The sequence below is a fragment of the Melopsittacus undulatus genome, chromosome 9 (genome assembly GCF_012275295.1).
Source record: "Melopsittacus undulatus isolate bMelUnd1 chromosome 9, bMelUnd1.mat.Z, whole genome shotgun sequence".
NCBI lineage: Eukaryota > Metazoa > Chordata > Aves > Psittaciformes > Psittaculidae > Melopsittacus > Melopsittacus undulatus.
The window spans coordinates 26,954,245-26,971,159 of NC_047535.1; the positions used below are offsets into that span (position 1 = coordinate 26,954,245).

A 16,915-nucleotide genomic window follows, 5' to 3' on the forward strand; every position below is an offset into this window, starting at 1 on the left:
AAAGGCTGAGGCGATGAAATCCCTCAGAAGAGCACCTGAGACTTCCCGCAAGCGGTTTCCTCAAGTCCCGTTAACTGTCTGCTACCCCTTCTCCCGTCTCCCTCACTGCTGCCAGTTGCCAAGATATTTCACATAAATAGAAGCTTTCTGATTTATAATCAGCCTCTTCCTTCTGATTCATTATGTTAATGAACTGAGATATTACCAACATTGGATTATCGCATCACTGAATGAATCCAGCAAAAGAAAGCTGATTATAGAGGAAAAAGCCAAGTGGACCCGGAAACGGCCGGGAAACAGTGTGAAAAGTTAACCAGCTGTTTAAGCTCGCTCTAAACACCGTTCCCAAATGACAGGAGTGCGATAGTTTCGTTCACGCAGAGAAATCCTTCCCCAGTAGATGTACAGATTCGTTTCCCACCGTCGCGGTTATCGTTACGGGCAATTCCACGGGATTTATCCCGCTGCCGGTAGCTTCCCCGGGAGTCCCGGCTCCGCTCGGCGAGGACCGCCTCCCCCCACCCCCCGTTCCCACCGCTCGTCCTCGTTCTAGAAAACGAGAGCAATGCTTTTTATGTCTCCGTGTCCCACTCTCTTCCTTTCCCACTGCTGCTTGGCTCGGGCTTTTCCAGCCTGGAGCAAACCTACCCCTGGGCAGGCTCCGCAGAGCTCAGGTTAGACCGCGCTTAACAAAACTGCAGGCGTGTGGTTCGCTTAAACAAATTATCCTCCGGAAGCTTGTACTGAGCGACAGTTAGAGCACCGTGACTATTGGGAACGCACACAAACTACATGGAAGCCTGGAAACCGGAATCCCGTTTCTCAACCCTGCTGTGAGGCAGGTACTAATTTACTGCGGCCTCACGCTATGTAATTCGTCAAGGAGACTGTAATTTACTTAATTTTTCCTTTTATTAAGTCGCAATATATTTGTAAAATAATCTTCCAGCAGCTGGCTCTGCTTGAATCTGTTTCAAAAGTGTGATGTAAATACAGTCTCACACTATTTTTGTTGCCTATTAGGGCTTTCTGGTAGGTGATATGACTGAGAGCAGGGAGAAAGAACACCACACGTTTATTTTTAAGATCATCATCACGAGTGATAAAAACTTACGGGAAGAAGTGAGCATACTCCCTATCCGTACTCAAAGAAACTCCAAAGAGAAAGATACAACTGGAGGACTACACACACAATGGGTACAGTGCGGTGCAGTTTCATGAGCTGCTTCAGCTGTGTTTAAAGGGAGTGGCAAATTCCCAAATTAAATCACATTATTTATGGCAAAGACAAAGAGGCTGACACAGGAGGAAGATGCACTGAAGAACTGTGGGGTTTTTTTGTTCCACCTGTTTTCTTGTCAAGGGTTTAAGTATCTCTATCCATAGCTTGCTAGTAATCACATAGCCGTAGTGACTTAGCTCCCAGTTACTGTGAAACAATAACAAAAGTGCAAATAATCAAATGTCATTCATTACATTTGGATTTTTCAGCAGTCAACTTCTGAGATTCTAATTTGCACTCAGCAGATTAATATTTCAGACCAGAGGAAAACAAACACCATACCTAAGCAAAGTATTTAGCACTGGCCTAATCACTGTCCATGCACTTGGCTACAGCAGGCACCTATTTACATCCAACTCACACATGTAACATAACACTGAAATCAAAGAGGCAGTGACTATAGGATCAAAGCTTTATTTGGACTGTAACACAGTATATCGATGGATTATAATCCTTGAGCAAACAGAATATTACAGTAATGAAGACTTCTGCATTACAAATATGTTAAAACAGCTTGCATTTGGGGTGATATTTAAGGTCACGTTGTATCTGAACACAACTATTAAAATATTATGAAAATTACCATTATGGAGTAAATAGTGTTTTCTTTCAGATGTAACCTCTAAAAGTACATTCTATTTCAAATTTGGTTTTCTAATTTTTCCAGTACCAACAAGCTCAAGCTGAGCATCTACATCCCTGACCTGCTCTATGTGAAAAAGAGAAAAATTAAGAACTTTAAGCTCAGCCTAAAATCCAGCTCCCTATACAACCCCTCATAAATGCAGACAAGAGGTTACCATAGTAAATGTCAAACATCATGTGTCTAAACCATCTTATTATTTCATATGTACTCTCAAATTAAATTAATAGGCTTGAGAAAGAATCTGCGGAGTAAGAAATCTCTCATCTGAAGGAAAAGTAACATGCCTTCTGCTACTGCCCCCACAGCCAGAATAACTGAGAAAGTAAAAAGCTTGGGAATGTGATGGGAGAGGTGACAAGATGGGTGAACAGGCTGTGCTCCTGGGTTAGTACTGTGGTTACTCATCTGTGCATAAACCTAAAAAAGGGTGATTAATTATTTTTTCTTGTAAGATACCCAAAGATTAACTTACAAGCAGACAAACCCTTTGGTTTTCCTCACCGCTCTTCTCTCAATTGCTTTTCCCCAGCCACCAGAAAAGCACAAGCAGCAATAGGCTCTTAGGACCACTGTAGCTTATGTATACATATATCTTAATCCAAAAGGGAAAGCAGGAAGTAAAGAATGTAGAGCAAGAGGCTATCTTCTGAGGGAAAAAGCACCCCAATAGTTACCCAAGATATGTAGAAAATGACACAAGATACATATATATATATATATATATATATATATACTTTACATTTTGTATAAAAGCTTGGGATAGGATATAACTGCATAGAAGTTACAGTCTTAATGTGGTAAAGAATAACCATTCAGGATCTCATTTAAAGCTGGTACTAAGCCATACTAGTATCAAACAGTTTAGGGGAGTTTGGTTTGGGTTTTTTTTTTTTTTAGAAAACACACTTAACATTTGCTTTCTCAATTTATCTCTATAGAAAGGCAAGTGGCAAGCTAGCTCAGCTGTAGCAATTAAACTGTGCACTCAGATCAAAGTAGAACAGAGATCCTGTGTAGCTCTTTCCTCCCACTGCTTGCCCCATGGTCTGTGCCAAACCAGGCAATGCACACTCCTGCACCTCAGCATCCCTGCTGCCCTGCCCCTACACTGCTGCACTGCTTCAGGCATGTGCCGTTGCCTTTTTGTATATAAGTACCCCAGACCTTAGGCCAGCATGTAGGCCTTCACCTCTGAGAGCAGTCACCTATACACTCTCCTGCTTTAAATGTCTCTCTTAATTTTTGCCTTTTCTGGACATGTTCCAATATAATTTTCTATGCACTTTTTGTCCAATTGCTTCTAAAGCTGTGCTGCAGAAAAAGAAGGTAATTCTATTTTAATCTCTTTGCCCAATAACAACAAAATAATCAGAAATATGCTCTGAGCAGCTAACTGCAGCATGGAATCTACACTGACACTGCTCACAGGTGCCTGTCAGAGCACACTACAAACTCCTCACCACCCAGCAGCCAAGTCAGCCAGCCACACAGTGTACATTCCTTCCAGGGAAATCAAAAGGGGCCAGGAGATAGTGAGCATTTGCATTGTGTCCCCACATTTAGGTGGAGTCCAAAGAGATAAAGACCCAGATTATTCACACGTATAAATAATTATGGGGCCACATTGTAGTTCAAGTGTTTTCTCTTATGGATGCAAAGACCAGGAAGAATCCTAGTCTTTGTTAGCAACTAACTGCTCACCCATCCTCTCATTCTGGGCAACATGTATAACAGCTTTTTCCCTTCTTGTCTGCTCAACTGCTCAAGCAAATAACTTCCAATTATTCGCTTTTTACATGTGAACTCTGCAATTCTAAGAACTATAGACATTCCCACTAAATCAGATTGAGAACCACACTGTGATGTTACAGAAGACAATATTACCAAGTTGTCTCTGACAGAACACTGAGAAGGTATAAAACTGCAACGGTCTCTATGCCAGGTTTTGTTTTTTTCTAACTTCTCTGCTTGTAAGATGAAAGCCTAATTTGATATTTTTGTAGTTATATAACAGTTCTAATATTTTGTGACATTTTGTATTGTGACACTATAGATGAAATTGTCATCGGACTGACACCCTTTACTGTTTATTCCTTAATTACAACTGTTAACAACACTGCAGAGAAGCGTGCTAATCTGCCATCACATATTATGAAAACAACGTTATTGTTACAAACACCAACACCCACTCAACAGGAGAATTCTAAGATGGCAGTTTCTGCAAAAACTCACCACTTTAATGGACACTTCAATAGTAAAAGTTTTAAGTGATCCCTTAATATTACCATCGAAAACATACTATGATTATATGTCACAGCTGAAGTTTTGACTTTCCTGTGTCAGTGATTCTTTATGCTACATAAAAATGTAATTTTTAATAGTAAGTTTTAGTGCTATGGATCCTGGAGCTGCATAAAGAAGCTCACTGGTAGCCTAGCAAAATCTGCAATGACTACATCTTTATATCTTCAAACACTGGCAGATTTTTTTTCTCTCCTACTTTCAGGTTGGGGGTGGATGTTGCCTGAGATTAAAATTTAACAATATATTTACTCAAGTCCAGGTTCTTAATAAAAAAAAATTAAAAAAATAAAGAATTTTCTTTTTCTAAGCTTCCTTGGCTGAGGAAGGATTAAATTTCTGTAGGCCAAGTCCCAGATCTGGAGGGATCTTTCACTGAGCTGATACTTTAAAGAACACCGCACTGGAATAATTAAACTTTCATACCAAGCTAAGTCCACTGCACAGTCAAAAGTCACTCACACTGCACCTCTGCAGGAGGAAGCTGAGGAGCTGTTCAGTGGTTGAAAATTAAACTACTACCTCCTCAGCTTCTTCTACAGCCACTGCCAGTTACCTTTCAGTTTGCTTCTTCCAAACTTTTCATGCCTAGCAAAAGTTCTCACTTGTAGATTACGTCAACAGGAAGAAAACAGCATCAAGAGCAGCCAAGAAGTAGCAGAAACCCCTAGAGATCTGTTTACTTCCTCTTGTCTGTACCCAGCCATCAGACAGGAAACACAAAGCAGGCAGCAGGAGGTCGGGAAAAGAAGCAGCAGTGACTGGAGTGAGGTGTAGGAGTGATGAAAGTGGCAATGACAAAACTCAGGGAAAACAAGATGCTGAAATTCAAGGTGTTCCATCTACAACTGCTCTGCTGAAGGTTTTCACACAGACTCCTGGTGCTAAAACAAGGCTTCGCTGATGCAAACAGCCCACCTTTCCTGTTAATAGTAAATCCCTCCTTTCTCCTTCATGAACAAAGAGGCATACAGCACAGATAACTGCAGTGAAGAAAGATAATGCATGAATCTGTCTTTACTTGTCACACTTATATGTAGAAGCAGAGGATTAAAAATAACCTAAAACTCTTCTCATACTGAAAAAGCAATTGCCTTGGTGGGTTTCTATACACCAGTGTTTCTCACTTTTGATCCTAAAGGCCCCTTTGAGGATTGCTGCTCTAATACAGTATAAAAATAAAGTGTATACAACATGGCAATGGAAGCAAATTACCCAATAGAGTTCATTTTCATTTCAATGATTTACATTACATGATATCCTGTTGCCTGATCTGGATGATCTTGTCTGCTTAAGCCATAAATTGCAAAGCAAAATGAAACTAGAGTGTTTATTTTTGTGAATCTTCTGTGTAGCTTATGTTCTGTTTTGCAGTTTTCGTTTTCTTAAAACCAATAGGAACTTCTGTTCTTCCTAAAAGAAACTCTTCCCACTTGGGAAGAGAATCTTTTACTGATGCCCAATAGAGAGTCTGAGAAAGATAGAAGAAAAAATAAACTTCATGTCAAAATCTGTGTCAGCCTGTTTCAAAACCAATACAGATATGCAATGCATTAGCAAATCTTGCTTTCTGAGGGAACCAATTCAGAAAAGAACAACGTACTTACACATGAAATTTCAAAGCTCTTATATGATATAAAATATCAGCCTGGAAAGATTACATTCTGCAGCATGAACTGTGAAGTGACTGAACGTGCCCTCTTGTGGTAAGCAACAGATCAGTTTAAACCCTCACAGTACCTTTAACAAAGTATTTTCTGTGATTATTAGCTTTTCCAAAAGCAGCTTTTACATTTAAGTACGTATGTTAGTGGAATCTAATTTTTGAAGCGGGAAAAAGTTGTTTAATGTTAGAAACAAAGTGCTATGTAAATTGGTTATCCTAGAAAAGCTGCTGTGATGTGGTTCACAATATTTGAGTAAAATTTTTGATGTGATAAATCACTTGATGAAGTAATTGGCTCCAATATTTGTCTCACAAACCAAAAAGACAATAAAAACCCCTGCATACTTATCCTGTGGTCTATGAAAACCACAATGGATTATCTAAGCCCTTCTCTGCATTAGCCTCTGCCTCTGAGTAATAGATTTGACTACTTTTTACCTGTGCAATGGACACACCATTCATCATTTTTGTGTCAGTATCCTAAGGATAACTCTGTAGGATTCTGAAGAAAAAATTTAGTGCCTTGTATATTTTTCTACAGAATAATGTGAACAAAGAACTGTATCAAGCCAACACTTCAATCCATCCACCAATGTGAGTAATTTTAGACATTGATGTCCATTCATAAAAAAAGTAACTTCGTAGTAGGAAACATTTATGGTGCATTAAGCCATTTTTTCTTTACCTAAGTATGCAATGCAGAAGCAATGTACCACAGAACAGAACATCTCCCTGCAGAGGTATTGGATTCCTGACTACTCATTTTGATCCTTACATGTAACTCAAGATATAACCATGGCTCTTGCAGATTTACAAAAATATTTTCTTCAACAGATTTACTCAAAGAATCTTTTTTGACAAGCATATGTGCTGTCATACAAAACTACTCCGACTTAGCAAGCTGGGGATCCATTATAGCCATAACTTTCAAAGTATATTAATACAGGCACATATATGGCTGAGAGAAATATGCTCAGAAGTGTTTTGGAACAAAGCACGCACAAAAATCTGAAACCATGAAAGAAAGTTTTCTTTTCCCATTATTTATAGCACTCTTCTGTAGAAGTATAAAAAAAGGCTGAAATAGGATCTTCTCCTTCAAATAGTAACTCTGTTCTCTCCCAAATCCAACCGCTGCTGCAGAACGTAGACATCTCTGCAACCATGAGCAATTGCTCTGTGTTCTCCAGTTTGCACAGATCTTGGTCTACACACCACAAGTTTAACACCTAACACAGGCCAGAGTAAGTAGCAGTCCAAAACTGATCCAGATGACTCCAGAGGAGTCTAAAATTACTTCTGAATAGGTTCAATATTAGGTCCTTGGCATCTTTCTTAGCATAATCGAATACGTATCTAGTAAAAAGTATACTCTTTTGCCTAAAAATCTCTAAAAAAATGAGGAAAACCCTGACTAAATGGTCACACTCAGTGTGCACCCTGTCACCATCATATGAGTAAGCTGTTTACAAAATGTAATGACAGACAAAAAACTTTTAACAGTAACCAGAACAAGAAGTGATGCCTCTCATTGAAGTAATAGCCTAAGCATTACAACACTTGCCCAGCAGGTGTGAAACTAGTGTACAAACCACCCCTCTTCACAGGCTGACAGTGCTAAAACCTGTACCTTTTCCCTCCTTTGACAGTGCCCTAGCACTCAAATCAGTGTGGGACCCTCTGTGTTACTATGCGCGTGGAAACTAAGCCACCATACAATGAAGAACCCACAAATTACTGATGCAAAAAACACAAGTGGGAATCTGATTCAGTGGCCTTGTGGTTAAGATGTTTAGTTTGCATCAGGAAGAGCTGTGCTCCAATTCCTATTCCCTGCACTGTTTCTGGCCTCATCATTTATTCATCACTGCATAATACTGATAAAAGTGTTGAGAATAGGGAACTGAACTTAGTATGCTGTATCAGGATAATATCTGGTGCCCAGAGTAACTTGCTGTTCAAAATTTTGTCTTTAAATGTTTTAGGAACTACAGGTTGAGAAGTAAAAATAGAGTGCTCCTGCTGTAGCAGTACTTTCCATACAACCGTAAAATAAGTTTGAGAAGTGAAAATATCCCTGTTCATACTGATAAACTCTTGACCCTAAAATGTAAAGATGAAAATCTATGGCAAACTGAAAACAGGATGACCATATAAAACAAACCAAGTAACTCTGACATAACAAAAACAGTAAACTCCTGGTATTCACAATATTCATTTTTATATTTGACTTAACTTTTAAACAGAAGTTTGTAGAGATCTGAAAGCTGCTCAGTGTTTCCACCAGAATGCTCCAGAATCTAGGGACCTTGCCCTAGAACTTAGGTTCAGCTTTGCTACACAGTACACAGGCCTTTGGCTATACCAGTCATTGGATTTTAAGATCAATTATTTTCACTTTAAAAACATGCTTCAGGGGGGAAAAAAGGCATAATATTTGGTAAACAGCAAATGAAAACACAGAATTCCAGGACTTACTTCTAACTTAACAGTATCGGGATGTGGATGTAAATGCACTCTTTCTTGCAGCTTTTTTTCTGCTGCTTCTATATCCTAAAACACAGGCAAAATACATTTTAAAAACAAACACTAGTAATTTCAAAAGGAAAATCCACACTCACATAAAGACATTTAAACATCAGTACTCATGTAAAGACATTTAAATGAACTAAATAAACCCATTACAGCTGAACAGTGCGTGAATATTAACAGTAAAGCTTTCCTCTTTCTGTTCTGAAATCCAACTTGCAAGACCAGCATCCTACAGTTTCTAAATATATTTGCTGTACCTTTTTGATACAAGAATAAATTTCATGACTACAGAAGACCATTGCTGTAAAACAGTGTTAGTTAAATTCTGTTCTGAGAGGAACAAAATGGTTTTATCTGTGTTGCATGAAGCCTCAACTATGTGTTCTAGCTACTGTAACTGTAAAGTAACTAGGCAAATTATGTGCAAGATCTTTACTTCTCAAGACAAAGATGACTTGCTAATATGCATGCATAACATGTGCACAAAAATGTAGAGCTGCAGCAAGCTGTTCACCAGACAAATTTGGATGACAATGCACCTCACATAGCTTTCTTACAAAAAAAATCCACCCCAGTGTTTGGGTTTCTGCTTGGCCAGTGGATATGTGCTGGATTCACAAAGGCCTAAATAATTTAAAAGAAGAAACAACCGAAAAACAAGAGCAACAAACAAATCAAAACATCCCCCTGAACTAAGCACCCTCCCCCTTTAAAGTTCTGACCCATTCTTGTGGGCTTAGCTCCATACCCAAACATTGAAGAGATTGAGTGGTGGGCAGATGAAGAGAGACAGAAAGGCACGTGGGAGTGGGGTGTGAAGAAGCCAAAGCTGAACAGAGTGGAGGGGGAAAGAAAGTATAGCAGATGGCAGAGTTGGGAGCAGAGAGCGGGTGTGAAGAGTACAACAGAAAAACTAAATGAGAGAGGAAATTCCCCAAAGGGACTTCCCAAATATTCACCACCACTGCTGCTGAAAAGAAGAGTGAGATTCTGGAGGAGCATATCCATAAGAGAGACCAAACATGATTACTCGTATTGAATAATAGCCAATCTGAATACATCAATAAGCAAACAGTGCTCAACTCAAGCTTAGTTTGAAAAATATGACTCAAATTCAGTAAAGTATGATTAATAGAAGCAAAACCCAGCCATATTTTAGTTGAAGTTCAACTTACTGATACACAGTTAATTCAATTTACAGTGTTCATCTTACTTTATTTCCTGTGACAGCATGACTGTATTCTCTTGCATATAATTACCAACCTAGACCAAGCGAAACTATTCTCCCCTTTCTACACCAAAGTCCACACTCTTGTAGGAAGCTAAAGGATGTCTGAGAAAGAGCGAACAGTCTCAGATTTGTTAATAGTTAGTGGTTGATCCTTTTCAGGTGAGAAAAGACAATGGGATAAACATACAGGAAGAATATGAGCAAAAACTAGAAGCCACTTGAAGTCACAGTATCAAAATAACAGAGGCCAGCACAGACTTCAGAAACCTAAGGAAAGAATTTCTCTGTTGCATGTACTTTGCACAGGTACACCACAATTAGCACAAAATGAAGCTCGTATCAGTATAGCTCAGACAGAGCCTGGAGAAGTTATCAGCATACTGAATAGAAGGATCAATCAGTTATGTCCACTTCATACTCTTCCACAGAATTTTCCTTGTTTCTGATTTCTTCCTCCTAATTCCTGTAGGAATGTTCACAGGAAGGAAGACTATCAGTCAAGATAATTATTTCCTTATATACTCCACAAAGTCATTGGAATGTTTATGCTGATAGGAAATTAGTGTCTTTTAGGCAAGAAAGAAGATGGCAGTTGTGCATATATGTTTAGTAGAGAAGGTCACTTTGGCATAGCCTAGATATTGGATGTGTCTTTTTGTTGCTCACTCTAGTTGTATGTTGTGCAGTCTATTGTCATTCAGAATACTGATTTAATGACAGACAGTGAAATAAATTTTTGCTGGAAGGTGTAGTATGCTTTAGAAAATAACTGGAACTACTAAAAGATTAGATGGCACTTCTTGTGTCTACACAACTAGTTAGCTTTTTAGGAAAAATAAATCCTCATCATAAATATAAAACTAAATAAATCAGCAGTGTAAAAACACTGTGGAAAAAAAACACCCACAAATCTAATATGTCACAGAACTGAAAAAAGAGAGCATCTTGCAGTGCTTCTCTTAAAACCACAAGGGCTGGAACACAAACAATTCAAGCCCCTTCCCCAGAGGTAAAATGGAACGCATGACACATGCATCACTTTTAGGGGACCAAATTCAGCTGTCACTTATATTGATATCAGTCTGGCAGGTTCCCACTTCAATAATTCTACAATTACATGCCTGTGAAGGAAAGCAAATTTGGTCTAAATTACCTTCCCAATACTAATTAGTATATAGCATATTCTTTATTTGCTATTTCATGTTATAAGCTGTTGCACAGTAATACATATTTCTAAACACAAGAAATCTTACAAATGTCATGAATAAGATGGCAAATACTAGTCTGATTTCTACTTTTATTACAACATTATACAAGTACCAGATTTCCCTCATCTGCAGTCTCCCTCAAAAGACATAAAGGAAAATGCCCTTACAAATCTGCTCAAGTGTCAAACAAGTGCTTATAATGTAAAAATTTCAATTAAAATAATGCTTAGCTCCTTGCCTTCTACTGATTAAAAATAAATTAATTGCAAAATGCTTCCCTGTGCATAAACATCAAGCAGCACAGAGAAAGAAAAATGCCTTTTTGCTATGATCACATCCTGAAAACAACTGATTTTGCTTACATGCAGAAAAGCAGAAATGCAAATAAAAAAATAACACTTCGTCATGTCCATGTATTTTTGAGTAGGCCAAATCAACAACTCTCCACATGGTAACTGTGAAATGTACAGTGCCTGGTATCAGGAACAATATTCTGAAGCTGGCACATTAATCAGTCTTGTTTTCAAGCTTCTCATATATTATTCTGCATAGCTTCCCCCCCTCCCCCCCCCCCCCCCACGTTTTCTTCTGTTATCAGAAAGCATCTGCAGGAGTGTACGCCTGATAAAACTAGTATAAAATTAATAGATTTCAACTGATTTATGCTTCTTTATCCTGCAACAGAATTTGTTTTGATACATATGTTTTTGCCTTTTTTCCCTACAAACACCAACATTTTTGACACTTGAAAGGAACAATTTTGAGGATGTGACAGAAGATGGCAAATATCTGTTTAACTGCAGAAATATTTACACTCTGTATATGGCTGAGCTATTGTTAACATTTCCAATACAACAAGCTTTCAGCATGCAGAAATATAACCTGCATTTATTATGTTTGCCTGGATCTGTAAACTGAGAACGCATTTATAGAATACAAATAATTTACAAAAATCTATATTTATGAAATAAAAAATCTCTTATAAAATGCATATGGAAAATGGGAGACACAATGGCTGGATCAATGCTCACAGCAGGAGGCTGGAACAAGATGACCTTAAGGTCCTTCCCAACCCAAACCATTCCATGATTCTATGAACTATGGAAAAAAATAAACAAACCATATCCACTTCTCCCCAGCCTCTCATGGAAGCACCTACTGTCATCTGTACCCAGTACAGACGCTTTGATTGTCCCAGCCCAAAAAGCACCAGTCCAAGTTCCTTGTCACAGAATAGCTGAAGGCATCCCTGATCTGCTATGTCTACCACTCCCTACATGTAACTTCCATTTAAATACCAAGAAGGCATGTAATAGAATTTTAACCACCCAAAATGTGAACATTCTAAGTCTTAACCAAGCTTTGTATGAAGAAACAAAACTTTTTGGTGACACAAATTAATCTTGCAATTTCCTAGAGTAAAACTTGTATGTTTCAATGAACACAACACATGCAATATGACCCTTAGTAAATTCAAAGTTCAGAGTTCAAAGAAAATGGTTTTCTGCTATTTCCTCAACAACACACAAACATTTGTCAAATGTATGGTCACGTCAGTGGCCAACTGCAATCTCTTCAAACTCAGATGCCTAAGCTAGGGGTTCCAGAAGAGGTTTTATCATTCCAGTCCCAGCCATCAAACCTACATCTTTTTAATTACCCAAACGTCTGCTGAATTTACATAGGAAACACAAATCTTACCTAAATACAACAACAGGTATATAGAACAGCTATTAACACTATTAACAGCATCACCACTACGAAGAGCCAGAAACACCAAACACTGCTGTTACAGACTTCCAAGTAAGATTCCTGAAGTCACTCTACACCTGTGAACTTCTGTCACAACTTCACACAACCATAGTGGGCGAATAGTTCTTATCATGGACTAGAAGCATTATACACTGGTCAGCCCGTTCCAAAACACAACCCTGCATCTTGAATCAAAGTGTAGAGGTACTGTGAGTCTTGTCAGACTCTTTAGGTTCTCCTAGGCAGACATGTAATAGCATGTGTTGCATCCCTACATGTACTTAAAAAAAACCCAAAAGAAGACAGTAGCAGCTGCCACCACAAGGCTCATATAAGAAGGGCATGGGAAATATGTAGTGATGCCGTCAGATAATAAAGACTTGTCATTTAATACTTTTGGTCAAGTTCCAGAAGAGGGAACTGTATATAGGAAAATTCAACTGATAACTATAGAGCAAACATTTCTTTTAATGCTCTAAGCTACATAACCATGACATTTCAATGCGGTTCCTGGTAGTTGCAGAAACTTACATTTAAAAGTGTTGCATTCCTTTTATGAGCTGCATCAGCTGCTTGAGTTTGCCATGTCTTTTTAGTCTTTTTGTCTCCTAGATAAGTCTCCATCTGCTGTAGCAGTTCTGATCTCTGAGACAGTCTACAAAGGAAAACATTTTGCTAAGTGGGTAGAACATTTTGCTCAGGAGCTAGAAAATAACCTTTTTACCTTACCCAGTTTTCTCTAAACTATGGGGCTAATTAAGCCAGCTGTAGGGTGGGTGTGCTGGGGGAGGGAAAAGGTACAAGGCAGGCATCACCTGCTGTGCTTGTACGAAGCTATAAAGTTGCAACCACCAGTCCTCATATGCTAAAGGTGCTTAGAAGCAGTGAATCTCTCAGAACAGGAAAGACAGGGTGGGTTGGGGTGACTTGATCAGTACTGCTCTTGCTCATTGGCAAGTACTATTTGTTACAAAAAAAGCAAGATTTTTCTGAATCATTACTGTATTTGCTTCCCTATCTGAGTTTACAGGGCAACAAAGAAGCAGTTCTATAACTGAGGCATAGAGTGACAGAATCCAATTACCTTCCCCAAACAGGAATTTAACGATGACAGGAGGTTAACAATGGAGATCTTAAACCAGTACCACCATTGGGAGTCAAACACCTCATCAATCTAAATACCCTTAAAGGCAATATGCTAATTCCAATAGTTCATGAAGGAAGAGTGCCACCTCCTGGAACACGAACCCCTTGTTGAAATACCACTGTGTTCTGTGAAGAGCTTGGATTCACTGTTCACAGAACAGTCATGTGCAGTGAGCGAGGTCTCCCAAGATCACAATACAAACTGCTGTGAGGCAATTACTTACATCTCTTCATATCTTCTAGCAAGGTGAACCTCCTGAGCCAAATAGGATGACATTTTCAGTCATTTGCCCCAGATTTGTCACCCTATAAAAGCAAAACCAAGTGAAATTAAAATCTTCCAAAGGCGTACACGAACATACACTTTTCAGTATTAAACAATTCTGTGTTATAAAGCTGCACACAATATTTATGTATCAGCTATCTACACAAAACCTGCCACAAGACATGTCGACATTATGATTTGAATACATGCATGTTACCAGTGTTCACAGTATGTTTTAGTATTTACTGCATTCTAATAATTCATGAGAACTGAAATATGACTTAAGTCATATTTTAGCATTAAGCTTTCTCAAGTTTCAGATGCTTACATCCACACACTTAAACTATGTGCCACATAATTTGTGTACAACTGCTTATATTAGTGATTGCTGGCTTTTGTCACATTACTCCAAACAGAGTTATGCCTGTAAGTATCATTTATAACTACCTCTCACAGACACAGTTCAGTGTTTAAGTAAAGGCACAACGGAAGTAAATAACTTTTATCTCCTAAACCACTTCTGGTTTTGAGTGCTTGAAAAATTAAGCAGAAACTTCTTGAGCTCAGCTCTCCAGTACTGTAACACAGCTGAAATTGCTTACATCTTATCGTGGGGTTTATTGAGCTATGAAGGAGCTCAGCTGCCCTCTGTACACAAACTGACACCCTACAGCACTTTCCAGTAGGCTTAAAGTGTTTTACGGCCACCTCAGCGATGACTGCATTGTTGCTGTGTTTAGTGATGAAAGAGCTTATTACACACTGGCAATGCTGAAGGGTGGAAGAACTTCAAGATCCCTTAGTATGAGAAGATTAGGAAAAGCCATGCTCTGTTAAGACATTCACATGTAACTTCGAAGCAAGTTATTCACACACGCACCTCCATAGAGCCATTTTCTAAGGATTTATGTTTTGCCACGGTCTAAAGAGCACTTCCATGCAGCTGGCCCATTACTAATGCTTCCCCTCTCTTAGCAAGCAGCACATGCCCTCCACACTCCTTCCCTCAGCTAGGGAATCTCATGCTGTTTGCTAGCCCAGGCCCCATTTTCTACTCTTCAGGTAACACCTTTACTGGCAGCGGGAGACACTAACGCACGGGGAGCACAACCGCACCCACTTCTTGTCTTTATGGGAGACTAGCCTACACCCAGCAGCGGGAAGGAGGCAGCCAGTTGAGCATCCTCCGCCCACAGGGCAGGTACCTCACACGCAGCGGCCCAAGGCGTGAGCAAGCCGGGCAGGGCCCCTGCCTCGTCAGAAGACATAGAGGGCCGCGACGGACGCTCCCGCTTCAAGCCAGAGGACTCAAAGGGGCAGGCAGAAGCCGCCCTCAGCCCTACCATTGCGAGGAAGAGGGGGGGGGGGGGGGGGGGGGGGGAAGAGAGAGAGGCCAACCTATGAGTCCACCAGAATGTACCATCCTGTAGGACGGAGGGAGGAGAAGTCAGGCAAGAGAAATAAATAAATAAATACATATATACGAAGACACAGTTTACCTTTAGCCTCGCCGGCTTCAAAAAGGAAAACCACCACTCACCATGGCCTCCACACCGCCTTAAACCTTCCCCACACCCCTCTCCCCCAACCCCGCTGCCATGGAGACGGCCGGAAAGGTGGAGTCTAGGCGTAGACACTGATTGGCCCCGTTGCGTCTGAGTAGGCAGAATCAAGCGAGGTCAGGATCCGCCTTCTGCAGTGTGATTGGAGGAGCGGAGGAGGCAGGGGCCAATCATTGCTGGGGGCGGGTTGCGGAGCTGTGGCTGGGACAGCAAGCAGTGGGGGTGAGGGGTTTCCCAGGCGGTGTCTGTGGCGGGGGGACAGTACGGGTCGGGTCGGGCTGAATGGGACGGGAGCCGGCAGCGGGTGGCAGCGCTTTGGGTGTTGTGCAGCCGTGATCTCTCGAACGTCCCCATAGCACACGCACGGGGCATTTGGCAATACTTCGGACGAACTTGGGGGGCTTTGCAGCCCGGATGCGCCGATGAACCCACTCCCAAGGGCTGAGGGGGTAGCATTGCCTGTTCCAGAATCTGCTCCTCCCATTCCGTTCATGTTCTCTAGGGACGTAGAAGCTTATTGAAGCCTATTGTTGCTTTGCCGGACAAGGCGCAACGTTATAGTTTTGGCACAGAAAGCTTGCTGTGAATGCCAGTCAGATTCTCCACGACGCTTCCAAGCCCTGTGGTGTGATCCTGTCCTCTGGGAATTGAAGAGCAGATTTATTCCAGGCCTCTAAGCTGAAGAGTTGGAGGCTGACTCTAACCCTTTATAGTCAAACTTTCATCAAAATGTACTGAAAAAAGCACAGTTAAGCCGCTTTTTGTGTGTGTACTTCACAGAAAACATAATTCTAAGTACATAACAGCTGAAAGTTAATTTTTCTTAATTGTCATAATTGTTGTCTGATTTACACCCATTTGCAGCTGCAGGTGATTTCTGCTCTGAAAGCTTGTCTTCCCTGTTTCTGTTCTACACGTTCGCTGATCCTTGTGTTAAAGATGCTTCATCACAAGCCTTTCTTAACACAAGATTTTGCTTGTGATTCTTCAGCTCTTTATATTCTCTATTTTTTTGCCATTCTCTGATTTTATATTTCTCTAACAAATTCATATTAATCCCCTTCTTGACATGTAATTGAATAGAAATTCTTTGATGTACTTGTCAGCTTACCTCTGCTTATTGCAGCAGTCAGGTTAAATAGTACTTAAAATCCTATTTTTATTTTTTACCACTGTGATTTAAAGACAGGGCTTTCCAATAAGTGAAGTGGGAGCCAGTCCTCCTTCCTAATGGTGTGAAAACCTAATGGTTACTGTTTTGCTAAAGTCAATGGGAAGCCTAAGTGTTTTGCATATCCTACTTTGAGCTGCACCAGTTCTCTGT

At 40.1% G+C, this 16,915-nt stretch overlaps 1 protein-coding gene across 2 annotated transcripts in view; it reads right to left on the reverse strand.

Moving 5' to 3' along the window:
- CEP15 (centrosomal protein 15) overlaps window positions 1–15,594 on the reverse strand; it is a 33,949-nt gene extending 18,355 nt beyond the window's left edge. The window contains exons 1-5 of one of the 2 annotated variants that reach the window (XM_005149390.3): window positions 15,529–15,594; window positions 13,989–14,070; window positions 13,150–13,273; window positions 8,374–8,448; window positions 1,681–5,700 (exon numbers count right to left, since the gene is read on the reverse strand). In XM_005149390.3, coding sequence (XP_005149447.1) covers window positions 5,560–5,700; window positions 8,374–8,448; window positions 13,150–13,273; window positions 13,989–14,041 — 393 coding nt within the window. In that variant the 5' untranslated portion in view covers window positions 14,042–14,070; window positions 15,529–15,594 and the 3' untranslated portion in view covers window positions 1,681–5,559. Of the gene's footprint in view, window positions 1–1,680; window positions 5,701–8,373; window positions 8,449–13,149; window positions 13,274–13,988; window positions 14,071–15,528 lie in introns of those variants that run through there. The other variant, XM_034066464.1, reaches the window with a different exon arrangement.
- Window positions 15,595–16,915: the final 1,321 nt, after the last annotated feature.